This window comes from Atta colombica, unplaced genomic scaffold, assembly GCF_001594045.1.
Source record: "Atta colombica isolate Treedump-2 unplaced genomic scaffold, Acol1.0 scaffold146, whole genome shotgun sequence".
NCBI lineage: Eukaryota > Metazoa > Arthropoda > Insecta > Hymenoptera > Formicidae > Atta > Atta colombica.
The window spans coordinates 382,524-396,745 of record NW_017259235.1 but is presented as its reverse complement, the minus strand read 5'-3'; the positions used below and the strand labels follow the sequence as shown (position 1 = coordinate 396,745).

General features: G+C 35.2%; 2 protein-coding genes across 7 annotated transcripts; one reads left to right on the top strand and one right to left on the bottom strand.

The window, feature by feature from the left end:
- Nucleotides 1-1,837: 1,837 nt before the first annotated feature.
- LOC108685193 (zinc transporter foi-like) lies at nt 1,838-8,509 on the bottom strand. 4 transcript variants are annotated; one of them, XM_018189883.1, is made up of 11 exons: nt 8,079-8,509; nt 4,577-5,256; nt 4,435-4,499; nt 4,083-4,326; nt 3,800-3,969; nt 3,496-3,714; nt 3,291-3,420; nt 2,872-3,141; nt 2,606-2,782; nt 2,065-2,252; nt 1,838-1,984 (listed from the first exon to the last, which is right to left on the bottom strand). In XM_018189883.1, the coding sequence occupies exons 2-11, from the start codon at nt 5,244-5,246 to the stop codon at nt 1,838-1,840; spliced, it is 2,280 nt and encodes a 759-aa protein (XP_018045372.1). In that variant the 5' UTR covers nt 5,247-5,256; nt 8,079-8,509. The 4 variants fall into 4 exon arrangements, with proteins under 4 accessions (XP_018045372.1, XP_018045373.1, XP_018045370.1 ...); XM_018189884.1 differs by having other exon boundaries at nt 8,380-8,509; XM_018189881.1 differs by lacking the exon at nt 8,079-8,509 and adding an exon at nt 5,748-5,880.
- Nucleotides 8,510-10,163: 1,654 nt separating this feature from the next.
- On the top strand, nt 10,164-13,679 carry LOC108685113 (metaxin-2-like). Of its 3 annotated transcripts, none has more exons than XM_018189765.1 (6): nt 10,164-10,567; nt 10,704-10,782; nt 11,054-11,236; nt 11,555-12,131; nt 12,623-12,757; nt 13,260-13,679. In XM_018189765.1, the coding sequence occupies exons 1-6, from the start codon at nt 10,439-10,441 to the stop codon at nt 13,318-13,320; spliced, it is 1,164 nt and encodes a 387-aa protein (XP_018045254.1). In that variant the 5' UTR covers nt 10,164-10,438; the 3' UTR covers nt 13,321-13,679. The 3 variants fall into 3 exon arrangements, with proteins under 3 accessions (XP_018045254.1, XP_018045253.1, XP_018045255.1); XM_018189764.1 differs by lacking the exon at nt 13,260-13,679 and adding an exon at nt 12,218-12,530 and having other exon boundaries at nt 12,623-12,679; XM_018189766.1 differs by lacking the exons at nt 11,054-11,236; nt 13,260-13,679 and adding an exon at nt 12,218-12,530 and having other exon boundaries at nt 12,623-12,679.
- The last annotated feature ends 543 nt before the right edge of the window (nt 13,680-14,222 follow it).

The following is a 14,222-nucleotide window of genomic DNA, read 5'->3' as shown; positions in this document are numbered from 1 at the left end:
TTGAGAAACAAGAATTTTTATAATTTTATTATTAATATTTATTTAAATTAAGCAATGTATTTTCTATTTTCTATTGGTGGGTTGTTTTCTTAATCATTTTCGCCATTTAATATTTCAGTATTCGAGTATTTAAAATACTTAATCAGATATTTTATTATCTTAGATATCATCCGAGTAAATGTTATATTCGAATACCAAATAAGTAAAATAGGTAAAATAGGTTTTTTTTAATTAAAAGAAGAGTGCGGTTTATTTTATTTGTATCTCAGTAGCATAGTTTTGAAATCTCAATTGTGCACAAACAAAATTGATTATACACAAAAACATGTAACGCTCTTTTACATTTTCTACAAAAATAACCAAAATTGCACGCATGCCTTATTGGTTATAAAAAATATATATTAATACTTATGTATAATTAAAAAAGAAACTTATAATATATGGATGGAATTAAATTTTTGACAGAATAGCAATAATTTTGAAAAGTCAATGTATCATAGCAACGTATAATACAATTTCTTATATAGCTATAATTTTTTCGTTACATTTAAATGCATTTCAATATGCACATCATAACGATCATGAAGTAAAAGTGACAACGTGAAAATATCTTAAAGTTCTTAGCATTTCAATACAGTATATATAAAATCCTAAAATTATTACTATCGTTATCGTTACAATCATTAATATTATCGTTATTATTAATATTTGGCGAAAATAAACACTTGTGTATTATAAACATAAATACAAGTTTCAAATATTGTCATGTATGATACTTCTCCTAAGCCGTGTTGATTCGTGAGAATCAAATCTTTTTTAAGACCGTGCAGCACTTTTTTCTTTCTTGTAAAAAAAATATAACAAGCAATTAAAAAAATAACTGACATTCTTATCTCTAAAAATCTAGTAATAAATCTATTTAAATTGCAAGAACATGATAATATTCAAAGTCTCGTAATAATGTAGTTGTGTATCTATAATGAAATATACATTGATTCGTAAGTAACTCGGTTATGCAAAATTATCACAAATTTGCTGCAAACTAACAATATTTAAATATACTCTTTTGTACCGTTCTTCTACCCAGATAATAATAATCAGAAATATCATACTAAACGCCCCATATGCAATCTACACAGAGCTTGTACAAAGTTAATGTTTTTTTTTCGTAAAACAATACTATACATGACTCTCCCTCAATATCATACATTTAACAGTAATGAATGTGAATTACTGACAATAATTAATGTTGTTGACGTGTGATTAACTTCTTAAAGAAAAAAATTTGTTACTTGTTTCAAAATCGTTCAGTCTCTTGATAACTATTTACATAGCTACTAGACAATTACAAATTTATTTTATTATGATGGAAAAATTAATTTTGCTTACCCGATAAAAGTATCTCCAAGCTGATCTCGGAAAAGGTATAGAAATATCTTTAATACAAATTGGTTCGAAAATAATTAACACAGTTTGTAATTCGACTGCTTGACAATTCGATTACTGGTACTCTGTCTAACAGAAATCCTATTCTTTCGGAATTCAACACTTTCATTTTTCTAAAGTATTTTTATCGGCAATCCGAGTTCAGATATTGTCGCTTTATCTAAACTGCGATCTAATTTGTGTAGCCTTCCCATTACGTTCTTTTTTTCGAAATACAAGAAATAATTTCAAAAAGGAAGAGAGAAAGAAAGAGAGAACAATTTACTTTCATTGTAACGTTAAACGCTGAAAGATTGCTAATGAGATTAAATTACAAAGAGATACGATAGTTTGAACGTAACAGGAAGATATTTCATTTATAACATTAATACGAGAGCAATTACTTATTAATCTAGTTGTCAAAAATATGTTTAAGATCGTGCTCGTAGGCGGCGATAAGTAACATAATTCCAAGGCCTGTCGATAAGCCTAAAGTTTGCCAAATGCATTGTAATCGCGAACCACTTTCCGCGGAATGACTCGACGACAATTCTGGTACCTAAGGAAAAAAAAGTAATTCAAGAAGAAGATTTCATTCTTAAATTATCGTAAATCTTTCGTAGAACAAAGTATACTCACCATATCTACTAATGCTATATATATAAATATTCCAGCGGCAACCGCAAATATCCAACTGGTAGCGTCGGGAGTACTTCCTAACAATATTCCGCCTATCATACCTAACAGACAAAGCACTGAAGACAATAAATTGTAAAAAACAGCCTGTTTGGTACTCATGCCCGCTTTCAGAAGTACTGCAAAGTCACCTGTACAAGAATATTCACATTATTGTATTACTAATAGCGAATTCTAATGGACGCACTTAGTGTGCACTGACGCACATTATCGCCGTCGTACACAAATTATCATAAAAATGATTATTATAAACATCGAAATCCATTAAACCTTAAATAATGAAATACTCAATTCACTTTATTATGCTGTTAGATAAAATATGTATTTTATAATTCGAAATATTTTCCTTTTACATTCAAAATTAGTTAAATTAGTGTACAATGACTTTAATATACACCCCTACGCACTTGCGATCCAATCAAATTCGCCGTTGTTATAAATACATATATATTTATAGGTACATCAGGAATCAGGGACACAATACCGAGTTCATGAGGTAATTCATGACAGAGAACAGCAATAGCCGTGGAGAATCCACCTGCGATGTTTGCTGAAAAAGCTGCCCCGATAGCCATGCCATCCGTAAAATTGTGCAGACCATCCCCCATTACAACCATCCAAGCCACGTTGGACATTGATTCGGGAGCCGAGTGTACGTGGCCTAGAATCGAAATGAATGTTATCAGACATGCACACATTGCGTAAGAGATTATAGTATTTATATTTTATTACAAAATGTTGAAAACGCACCATGGGAATGACTATGGCCGTGATGTTTGGTCTCGTGTTCACGTAGAATGACGGTATAGCTCTCCGATTCATTTAATGATACGTCAGCACCATCGGCATTTTTCTTAGCATTTACAATCGGATCATCCATTCTCCAATCATCCTTTGGTTTTTTCTCTATGTCATCAGTCACGATTTTCGTTACAGAATTACAATTGGATGTCAATGGTTTTTCCTCCTCGATGATAGGTGGTCTCTCATGATGATTCATTCGACGATTGTGATGATTATCTGCATATTTCATTGATTATTTTTCATACCTTTCAATATGCCTTTGAAGTAAATATATTAACTTGACAAGCTGCTCTATTTTGATCGAAACGTGACAACCCAGATAACCATTAATATACATTAAATTTAATACAAAAAACATCTGTCACCTTGAGTTTCACTAGCAATCTCGCCGTAACAATATGGGTACGAAGAGTATTTGTGTTTACATAGCTTTTCACCGACAACATTGCTGTTTGGCCCATCGCTCTCCCTCATTACTCTCACGCGCGTAGGTAACTATAATATTATTTCACCGATTGATATAATATAAGAAATTACGTTTACGAAGATAAAGATTCTTCTTTTATTCACCTTTTTCTTATGCTGCCAATGCTTTCGCCATTCGGATATCATATTTAACGCCTTCTCAGTGAAAAAGAATGTCACGAAACCCATCATAGCGATTAATCCTTTCCACATATTCATACTATGTAGATTCACATGATCGATTAATAACGCGTTACTCTCGTCGTGATGATGTTCGTGTTCATGATATTTATCGTTTTCATGGTGATGAAGTGGCATCATCGCCTACAAACATTAGAAAGATACTGTAATATTAAAATAAATCATTTTATTACGGATGTATAACATCTTATAAATAAAAGAAACTTGCGTGTGGTAATAGATGGATAAAGGCATCACCGGTTAAAGTACCTACGGCCAGGGCAACTAGAAATTGTAGCACGTGATGGTAATAATTCTTTCCCATGATCGGAATTACTACTACACCGAGCAATCCGCTAAGACTAATTACGAAAATACTAACTGTTGAATATACCCAGACTGGAATAAATAAAAATGACAATTTTTTTATTGCCTTTCTTCAGAAAGAACTGACTTATCTTTAGAAGACTAGATTGATCATTGCATTTTGTTCGTTCACATTCACATAATACCTTTTACAGTATTACGCGCCGAATCCTCCGCTGTATAAAATTTATCGATTGGCATGACAGGCTTGTAGTTCTCGGGTACTCGTATACAGCCGTTTCTCTCCGAACTGGATTCGGCCGCTAATTGATACACAAGAACCGGACACACCCGTTCGAAAAGCCAGCTAGGCAATATCGTCGCGTTATTATTGAAAACGTAGTGTGAATCTTGGGCAACAGTACTTAGCAACTCTTGACTATTTAAGCACTGAAATAAAAGTAAATGCACTGAATCAACGCATTATATATAATTATAATTACTACAAAACAAATTTCTCAAGAATTAAGTTATTTTGATAAATAGCGCATGTCTTACTCTTTCCTTGTTATTGTTACTATCTGCATCGTGTAGGCCTTTACTTAGAAAATTCTTATTATTATCTGTAACATATGAAGATGATTTTCTTGATAAGTTTGCTATAATCTTTTAATGTGTTTACTACTAATTTTATACATACTTCTATCAGTGGTATCACTATCCACCTCTAACGTATCAAATAATCTTAGTAGACCCAATTTCCGGACAAGTTTTTCAAAACCTTCCATAGTTATACTCGTTCCATCTCCATAAGCCTCAAAGATCTTCTGCATGAAGTACCTCTCATTCACATCTCTTTTTAATCTAGATTTATTAACGGTATATAAATCTTCGCTATATCGTGCAGACTTTTGTTTGACATTTGTCACCAACTCTGTTTGAGCAAGACGCTCCAAAAGTTCTGTATCTCTTGAATTTATAGATACACTTGCGTTGTTAATTGAGGATCGTATATCTTGCAGATTGCCGCCGCCTTTGAAGCTTTCCGTCATCTGCTTCTTAAGATGAGTATCATATGATGCAGTTGATATCGCGTCAGTGGTTACCGAAACATTATTATTGCTATTACTGTCAATGTGTTGAATAGGATGAGATCTTACAGAGTCGTGTTTATTGCTAGTGAAGTTACTTGGATCATATCTCTGTTGATTCTTCAAGTATATATATGGTTGTCCTTGTGGATCCGAATGATTTTTGGTATTTGTTGAATTATTCGATGCCATCACCGACAAATTCGTATGCGCCGAACAGGGTACATGTGCAGTGCACAGTACACACACCACGCATACGGTAACGATATGATGCGACATGATGAGCCTCCTGAAAGCAGAGCATATACACATATATAAATATATTGTGTGTGTGTGCGTGCGTGTGTGTGCGCGCGCGCGCGCGTGCGTGTGTGTGTGTGTGTGTGTGTGTGTATACACTACGAATATACCGTATTTTAACTACCGATTTATAGGCATGGAAAGTTGTAAAGCGCGCATTTCAACTGTTGGAGAATTAATTCTGTAGACATACGTACAACATTGCGCAGGAAACAATTATCGGCATAAATTCCATGATAATATGTCAAGTATAACCAGATAGCGGCTTGAGTAATCAAATAATGATGATAACAGTATTTTAATATTTCTCTTTTCTCACTATTTTCTTATCATCAGCGATATAATTTTTTTCTTTTCCGTAATTACCAGCAAATTTTTATAATAATGAGTATGATTAATTATTTTAATTAATACAAAAATTATTACGATTAGTACAAAAGGACTTGAAGCTATTTTGCACCGCATTACTTGTATACTTACATTACAATCCTACTTATAAACCACTTCATCGCGAATTAGAAGTGTTTGCGACAGCGTGTTTCGCAAACGTCTAACTTGGAAGTGCAACAAAGCGTTTCTTTATAAGTGACAACGTTTAACAAATTATTTTAAAAATTGTTCAACCTTCGCTTTCGTTACGTTTGGGTAATTCCCACTAATAATTCGTGCGATAGAAGTAAATTATTACAAGGCCGGTGAAAAAGAAAAACTCCAGAAATATATAAATACAAGAAAAAAGGCATGTAGAAACACTTGAAAAAATTTTTTTTAATGTTATTTTTTTTCGAAATCGTTAAATAACGAACGAGCAAGTCAATGAACGAACAAAATTACGCTACTTATTGAACAGATATCTATCCAACGTTGCATTTATTGATACAAGCAATCTGCGGCTAAGTCTGGACATAGACCCATCCAGCGTCGCGACATCTTATGCAATATGTACTGCCTGACTCATTCTGTCGTGTATATGTATATATAAACATCTAATCTATATTAAAAGCGTACTCTCGTGCGCGCATCACAATAAAATTATACAGCTAAACCGGCTAAATATAAAATAACGATTAACTTTCCCATGAGATGACGAGCCGTTCGGCATTAAAGAGCGCGAAAGAGATTAAAATAAAGCTGATACGCGCGCACGTGAGAGCGCCACGTACATCTAGACGTGACATCTTTCGTGCACTACATATCTCTGTAAAAGGACCGACGCGCAGATTGTTCTCGTTGGAAATCTGAAAACGGCTCGGCTTGCTAATTAATTGTGTCGTCCCACGCGTGAGAATTGCGTTCTTCGTTTCGCTCAGTCTCATCGGATCTGCTGGCTGAAAAAAAAAGAGTTGACTTTGTTGTTTCAATTGTTTGTTCTTCGCATGTACTCTGTATTATCTTAGGATTAACTTCGGTCTAATAGATGTAGTAACCTCTTAGCCTTTTAATCTAAGCTTCGAGTTGTGACGTTAATTTGCTCCAAGCTCTAAATTTTGCAGTTGGAATCTAACCAACTTGAAGCTTAGGAATTACGATTTAAGATAGCAGTCGGGTTTGCTGGAAAAAAAAAAATGTTAGGACAAGGTAGTACAATTCTGAATGAAATATAACATTTGAATCCAATTTTCGAGGATTCAAGTATAATAACTCTTTCATTGTGTAGAGGATATCAAAGAAAGATATCAAACAGAAAGAAATAAAACTTGAATTTTGAAAATGGGATTTAAATTTTATCTCGTTTAAAATTGTTCGAAATTATAGCGTGAAAAACTCCGCAATCGAATCAACCTGAAAATATGGGAAATTTTCAAGTATCAATGACGATCTGTTATAAAATGCAAATCTAAACATTTTATTCGGAGAAATAATTATCGGTTCCCATAAATTACAAGTGACAGGGTGTGAGATAACGTGCGCAAGATAGGATGTCGATAACGTACGTGGCTAAAAATAAATCGATATTCGATCTCCGGTGACTTCGGTATTCGTTCATTCATATTTGCGTGCGATTCGACACCGGTGCGCTGTGTTCGCCCCTTACACCTTGTTTTCCTCTTTCGATCTGCTAACTGTCGTTTAGCGATGCTAATGACGCTATTCTACGTCGATAAACAGATGTACATATGTGATTGGCGCGTGTCGTCGATCCTCGTGCGTTCGAGACACGCTGCGTATCATAATCCATAAATGTATATAATCGGTAAACAATGAAACTAGTCGCGAATCGATGCGAGATCTCGATCTACTTATGCCTCGATCGAATCGCAAGGCACTGCTCCTTTTTACCGCGCAGATCATTTTTTATGAGGAGAGAAAAAAAAAGAAAGGACATCGCACGAAGGATTTTCACGCGTCGGCGAGGAGGGACCTTCGCGAACACGGAAAAGTGCGGCCGAGAATTATAGGCATTACGGCCGGCGCCGAAATAGTCGCGACGTAGCCGCTATCAAAAACTGTATTTTTAGCTGTCAAAAAATTGGAAGTAGGAAATTAGAAGACGGCGAGAGAGAAGGAAAACGAGAGAAATCTCGTTGCTGTCCACCTTCTCCTCATTGGCTCATTCTCCCTTCCTCGACGTACCGACTACCGTTCGGTAGTTTCGGCGCCGACTGACAGAATTTAGAATTTAGGTTAGGAAGGCCAGGGCTTTCCAGCTCTTGCGGCGGAGTAGCCGGGGACACGATACGTGCCCCGTCGTTCGATCGAGGCTACTCGACGACCCTGCTGGCGTGTCGAGTGCTGACCAGTGCTGACGTATATCGGTGACGATTGTGGATCGTCACCGAGACACGTTTTATCTCTTTTTGTTTCTCTCACCCGGCTTGCGATGATCTGCGCTGATCGGCGCGTGCGACACGGAGGTGTCGCGTGGAGAGCCGTGCGTGTAGTCTTCCCTTTCTTTCCTACTTCCTTCTCTTCTCTTCTCTTCTCTTCTCTTCTCTTCTCTTCTCTTCTCTTCTCTTCTCTTCTCGTCTCGTCTCGTCTCTTCTCTTCTCGCACGACCGGCCGCTACTTCTTCGCACCCTCCTTCTCTATCCCAGTATCCCACTTCTATCTATGCCCCGTGACGAACTGCGCCGCGCGGCCCGTCCGTAAGCAACAAGTACAGTATACCTACCTCTGAACGTAGCGCTTAGCGCAAGAAGATGATAGCTCGGCGTGAACGATAGACTTAGATAGACTGGCGGCCTGCTGGTCGCCCGACGGCGCGGGTCGTTTGCGCAACGCGATGCTCCTCTATCCTCACAGTTCACTCGTACTGCTCGTACTCATATACATTCACGCGCCGATACAGACGATACAGGCACATACAGAACCTACAGAACGTATAGAACATATAGAACGACGGAGGAAGAGGAGGACGGTGACTCGATGTTATATATTCGATCAGGAATACGTATTTCTTTCAATTCTGATTCTATTTTCAAATACATATATAATTTATTAATTATATATATCTATGTAATATATAAATATATATTTTCTATATATTTGCAATATTTTTATGATATATATAAGCTTGAACTTTTTCGTTTAAACAAAAGTTCAAGCTTATATATATCATAAAAATCTATGATATGAAAAAGGATAGAGATTCGTCATTGAAAAATATTCTGCTTTATCTTCAATTTATCTTCAATTCTGTATTTTTATAATACGCCAAATCGACGACTTTTTTCCATCTTTCCTTTTCTGTTTTTCGTTCCTTTTTCTCTTTTTCTCTCTCACACGATCCTCTTATTAATTGAAACGAAATCCAGTATCGGCAACTGTCGCGTCTCGATGGAATTTGATTCGATTTTTCGGCCTCTCGGAGAGTCAATGAGATCGCGTGATTGGTGGAGAGGCGACAAACGTCACGCATGCCAATCGTCCTCCGCAATTAATCGCGATCAATCACAAATATGCTCCAACGTTCAGAGCGCTCCCCTCTTTCGCCCCAATGACTTCGGACCACCCGGAAGGTTCTCACCCATTTGATCGATCTTGACATAGTACGCGTTTGTCGGCGATAAAAGAGTTTGCAATTTGTAATAGTACGCGTATTGCTATTCCAGAAATTACAATTAAACTGGAAAGAATAAATTTTTTCCTCTCGCTCATATTTCATTTTTAATATATATTTTAGATCCGCACAGCTGCTGAACAAACTACTGTAATATTATAACAATATTATAATTAATAATGTTAGGCTCAACAATGTAAAACATGTGTTATTATTAGATTTATATATGTACATTGTTAAAAGCAGAGTTGACAAAAAAATGTTTTATTAACATGTTTTTAATGCTTCATACATACTTTAGACAGTATTATAAAAAACTTTTTAAAATATGTTAAAAACATCGCATTTAAGCAGTTTTTTAAATAGTTTAAAATATGTTTAAAACATTATTTCTACAAACCTTGGTTTGCAAAAAAAATTATAATATTGATGCCATATAGTTTGTATTCTGTGGATAACGAAACATGTAGAAATGGTTAACAAATATTAAGTTTATCTAATTATAAACTTGGCATATAAGGAGTTTTTATTTAATATACGTTATATAATATATATAGTAATTTAAATACGTATAATTTAAATAGAAATTTTTAATGTATAATTCGAATATATGTTAAACAATTGTAGTAAAAAATCTCCAAAAACTGAGAGATCTCTATATAAGGATTGATTGTGTATTTTCAAACAAGGTGAAAATTACAAAAATGAGCAAATTCACTAGAATTTGACTAATAGAATTATAAATTCTAATAAATTCGCTTTTGTAATTTTCATCTCATTTCAATATTATGTATACAAAATTCAGTTCGCGCATATATATGAATCAATTTAGTTTTGTTTTGAAACACTCTTTATTCTATTTTATTATCTCTTAGCGCAAGTTTTTTTTTGCTCTGTTGTTGAATTCCATCGTTTCTCTTTTTTTTCAGCTCTCTAACGATTGTGTTCGCCAGTTTCATTTCTAATTTAAAGTCAGCGAAGATACGCAAAAGGAAGCAGGAGAAGAGCGAACAGTTTTTGAATACTTTGATTGTGATCGAAGTGGGGATAAAAAGCTAGCTTTCCTTCGTTGCATAAAATTGCACTTTTAGAAAAAAAACACATCGCAGTTATAAAATTCGGACCAAAATTTAAACCGCGGCGGAAAATTACAAGTCTTATCAACAGGGAAATGCGAGGTTCTTGTTTAACGACCATGCATTCTTATCAGAATGAGTTTCAAGATATAGAAAAGAAAAATAATTTGTCGTTGTACGCACGTGTTCTGCATGCATTTCTATCTGTTCTCGAGTCCTCAAAGGTTACTTTTCAACGAATAATAACATAATAATTAATGTAACATAACATAAAAATAATATAAATATAATATTTCATAAATAACTGCGAAACAGAGATTTGATTTAATTGTAAGATTTAATTTGTTTGCATCGATTCAGGAGAAATCTCAAGTCGACGCGGAAGAAACTGGAAATATTTCTACGAGGGATCTTGATCGATGCTTTATTAATTTACATGGTAAATATGACACTTTCAATTAAACTCCAATTAATTTAATTTATAAGTAATTGATTTGATGGGCCGAGGAGCCAACAAGTTTTAATTATAACTACACACACATAACATTAATCAAACTCTTTCCACAACAATAATTCTGTCCGCATTATACGAAATACTAAAAAGTATATTTTGATTTGATAAATTTATCGCTGATTAAATTAATCAAAATATAATCGAATTTTTCATGAATTTGGTCTATTTTTGTCAACTTTATTTCGCGATATATAAGATATAAACATATGTGAGGCCGTAAGGGAGAAAGTGCATGTGCTCGTTTCTCGCTCGTGGCGCTTTTATGGGAGCGATCGATTGTGGATTTTGAGGCAGCGAAATAAGAGGCAGCGTCGTCGTACGATTGTCGTAGACATGCCGCACGTATTGCTGGGCGATTCGATCGCGGTAGAATTGGAAGGTAATGTCTGAAAATTGCGTTGAATCGCATTGTCCAAACCGCCGTTCTCACAAATCCCGCTTGAGGGATCTAACCTTGCATCAACAAAACTGTAAACAAAACCGCATAACCTTCTTGCTTGCTGTCACCGTCAAATTCGTAAATATCCAACTATTCGACCTTACCTCAATCATCCAGTTTTTTCCCTTATGTCGTAGCTTTTCACTCGTTAGTTCTTCACATGTGTGCGTATGCGAGTACCGATTATGTAAGTGTCATTAGAGAATATAGGTGAACCACCTTGTGAGCGTCGCTAGCAATTGCATTCTCTTGTCGCAGCTCAGGAGCCATGGCCACAACCAATTACCTTGTATCAGCCATACGAAGTCGAGCAGATTCTGCTTCCCGACAATGCAAACTGTCTTGCAGTACAGGCTTTCCTCAAGATGTGTCAGCTCGATTTTCAAATAGAACCGAGGAAGAATGCAGAGTTTATGTCACCGTCAGGCCGCGTGCCCTTCATCAAGTGCGGCACAAAGTTAATATCTGAGTTTGATGGTATAGTGGCACACATAGGAAGTAAAGGAATAAGTCTCTCCGATCATCTGGATCCTGATGGCAAAGTGGACATGAGAGCATACCAATCTCTTGTTAACAATGTATTTGTTAATGCTGAGCTATACATCTGCTGGGTAAACCCTGTGATTTTAAACGTCACAAAGCAGAGGCACGGAAGTGTATATCCTTGGCCACTTAATCATTATCTGAATTGGCAGAAGAGACGAGAAGTCATAAAAAAACTCAGCATACTCGGCTGGTACAACAAAAGTTTGGATGAAGTTTTCGATGATGTAAAGAAGTGTTGCATAGCATTATCTGAGAGGCTAGCGGACGAAGAATTTTTCTTTGGGAAAGAGTAAGTAGTAATTATGTTTCTTCTCATTCTTTCTCCTTTTTGTTATTGATTCAGTTGACACTTGACAAATTATCCTGTTCCATAAGACCCACCGAAGTCGATGCCTTGGTATATGGTCATATTTACACTCTCACGTCGCCTTCCTTCCCTTACAATGAAGAAGTCGCTGCCATAATTCGTCAGTTTCCCAAGCTTCTCGAGCACATGTTCAGAATCGAACATCGTTACTTTAGTTTTGGAATACAAAACGAGATTGCGGAAGAGTTTGAAATAATTGAATCAGTCTCCAAAGATACTCTGTGGGATGGCTTTCGATCACAACCTGAATCGCTTCCTCCTTTTTCCGAGCATTCTTTTACATTGTCGATAAATTAACGAAATATATCTAACTTTTTCTAAGTAAATATGTAACGATTTTACAAATATATAAATATACATATCGATCGCTAATGCGATATTAACGAGATTTATTCGCATGATTTTGTATGTAGCAAACCCAACGAGTTGGACGCTTTGGTTTTTGGTCACATATTCACGATAATCACGACGCCGCTACTTGACAAGCTGGCTATGATCGTACAGGATCATCCGAAGCTCGTGAATCTCTGTAAACGCATCGAGATTAGGTATTTTCAGCGTACGGAGGATTAGATAGAACTTTACTCGGACTTTAGATATATCGAGTTGCGGTACACCGATTATGTTCATCATAAATTGAAGTTCTTGTGTTTTGCCACCAATGCGACCAAGGATGATCATATCAAGGAAAATCTTTGTAACATTCAATAAAATAACTCTCGATGATGATGTGCTGTTAAAGAACGTTTTCTGTTTAGTGACACAAGTAACACAAATGTTCTATCTTGGCATTCCACGAGTAACAAAAACAGAACGATACTTATGTCAACTTGTGTTACCAAATAGGAAACGTCTAAAAATATTTATTTCTTTTTGAAAGATCCGCAAGATGGATATATCTGAAGTGCGAGTAATGTTGAAGCATGATATGTAGTACACTTTCATATTTTAGATTGTTGTTGTTATAAACACATGAGATATATATATTAAAGTTGATCATTCCATGATAATGTCTTTTAAATGCGTAATATTGCACATAACATTTTTCAGCTTTTTTTCTCCTCAAGCTATAGACAGTCAGACTAATGAAACGCTGGAGTTCAAGAATTAAGCCAATGATCCAACCGTATCGAGGATATCGAATTAAAAGAAAACGACACGACTTTTGTCTAAACTAAATTCAGACGTGATATCCCAATAAGTCAGGCAATAAAAGCATGCCAAAACACGTTGAAGCACGGTTTTCGGAAGCTATTTACTAGGTATAAAATCTCGTGTTCATAAAATGTACCGCCGATTATGTCATATCAATGTTCCTGGTGATATCTTTCTATATATTTATAATTATTTTATTCAAGTATGTAATTAGTAATATGTATATTATTAAGCGCGCACTATTACGTTAAAGTATATCGTGTATGTAAAGTATACATGTACAGTAATGTAGATGCAGGGAGAAACAATTTTCTAGTCAATACACCAATCTCCATTTTTATGTCTGTACGCAGATACAGGAGAGGTAACTTTCGATGTATATGTCGTGTATATATGTAATGACTACATGTAAAATTTGAATACAATCTTTCTTTGAGTCTATATTAATGTTTCTTGTCTCCAGCGTTTCAGTCATTGCACCGTTGAAACGCAAATCAAGAAAAATCTGTCTATTTATATCCCTCATTATTTTATTGGTATTATGTCTGTTGTCAATTTAATTCTATAACAATAACACTGTCGTGAAGAGTTTAATTCAGGATGATTGGCTATACGTGATTCAAATAATTTCACGAATAACAATCAATTTGCTTTATTATTATTATTTGTGCATAATGTGAGTATAATCTTAAACTATCATAAACACTACAAGATGTAAGATTTCTGCGATGCTTTCTGTTACATTATGCTGCTAATTCTGTTCTTTTTGATACTGAATTCGATCTATACTTCTTATATTATAAATTATACACAGATTTATAATGTAGCACATGTAATCGTGTATAATTATATAATTAT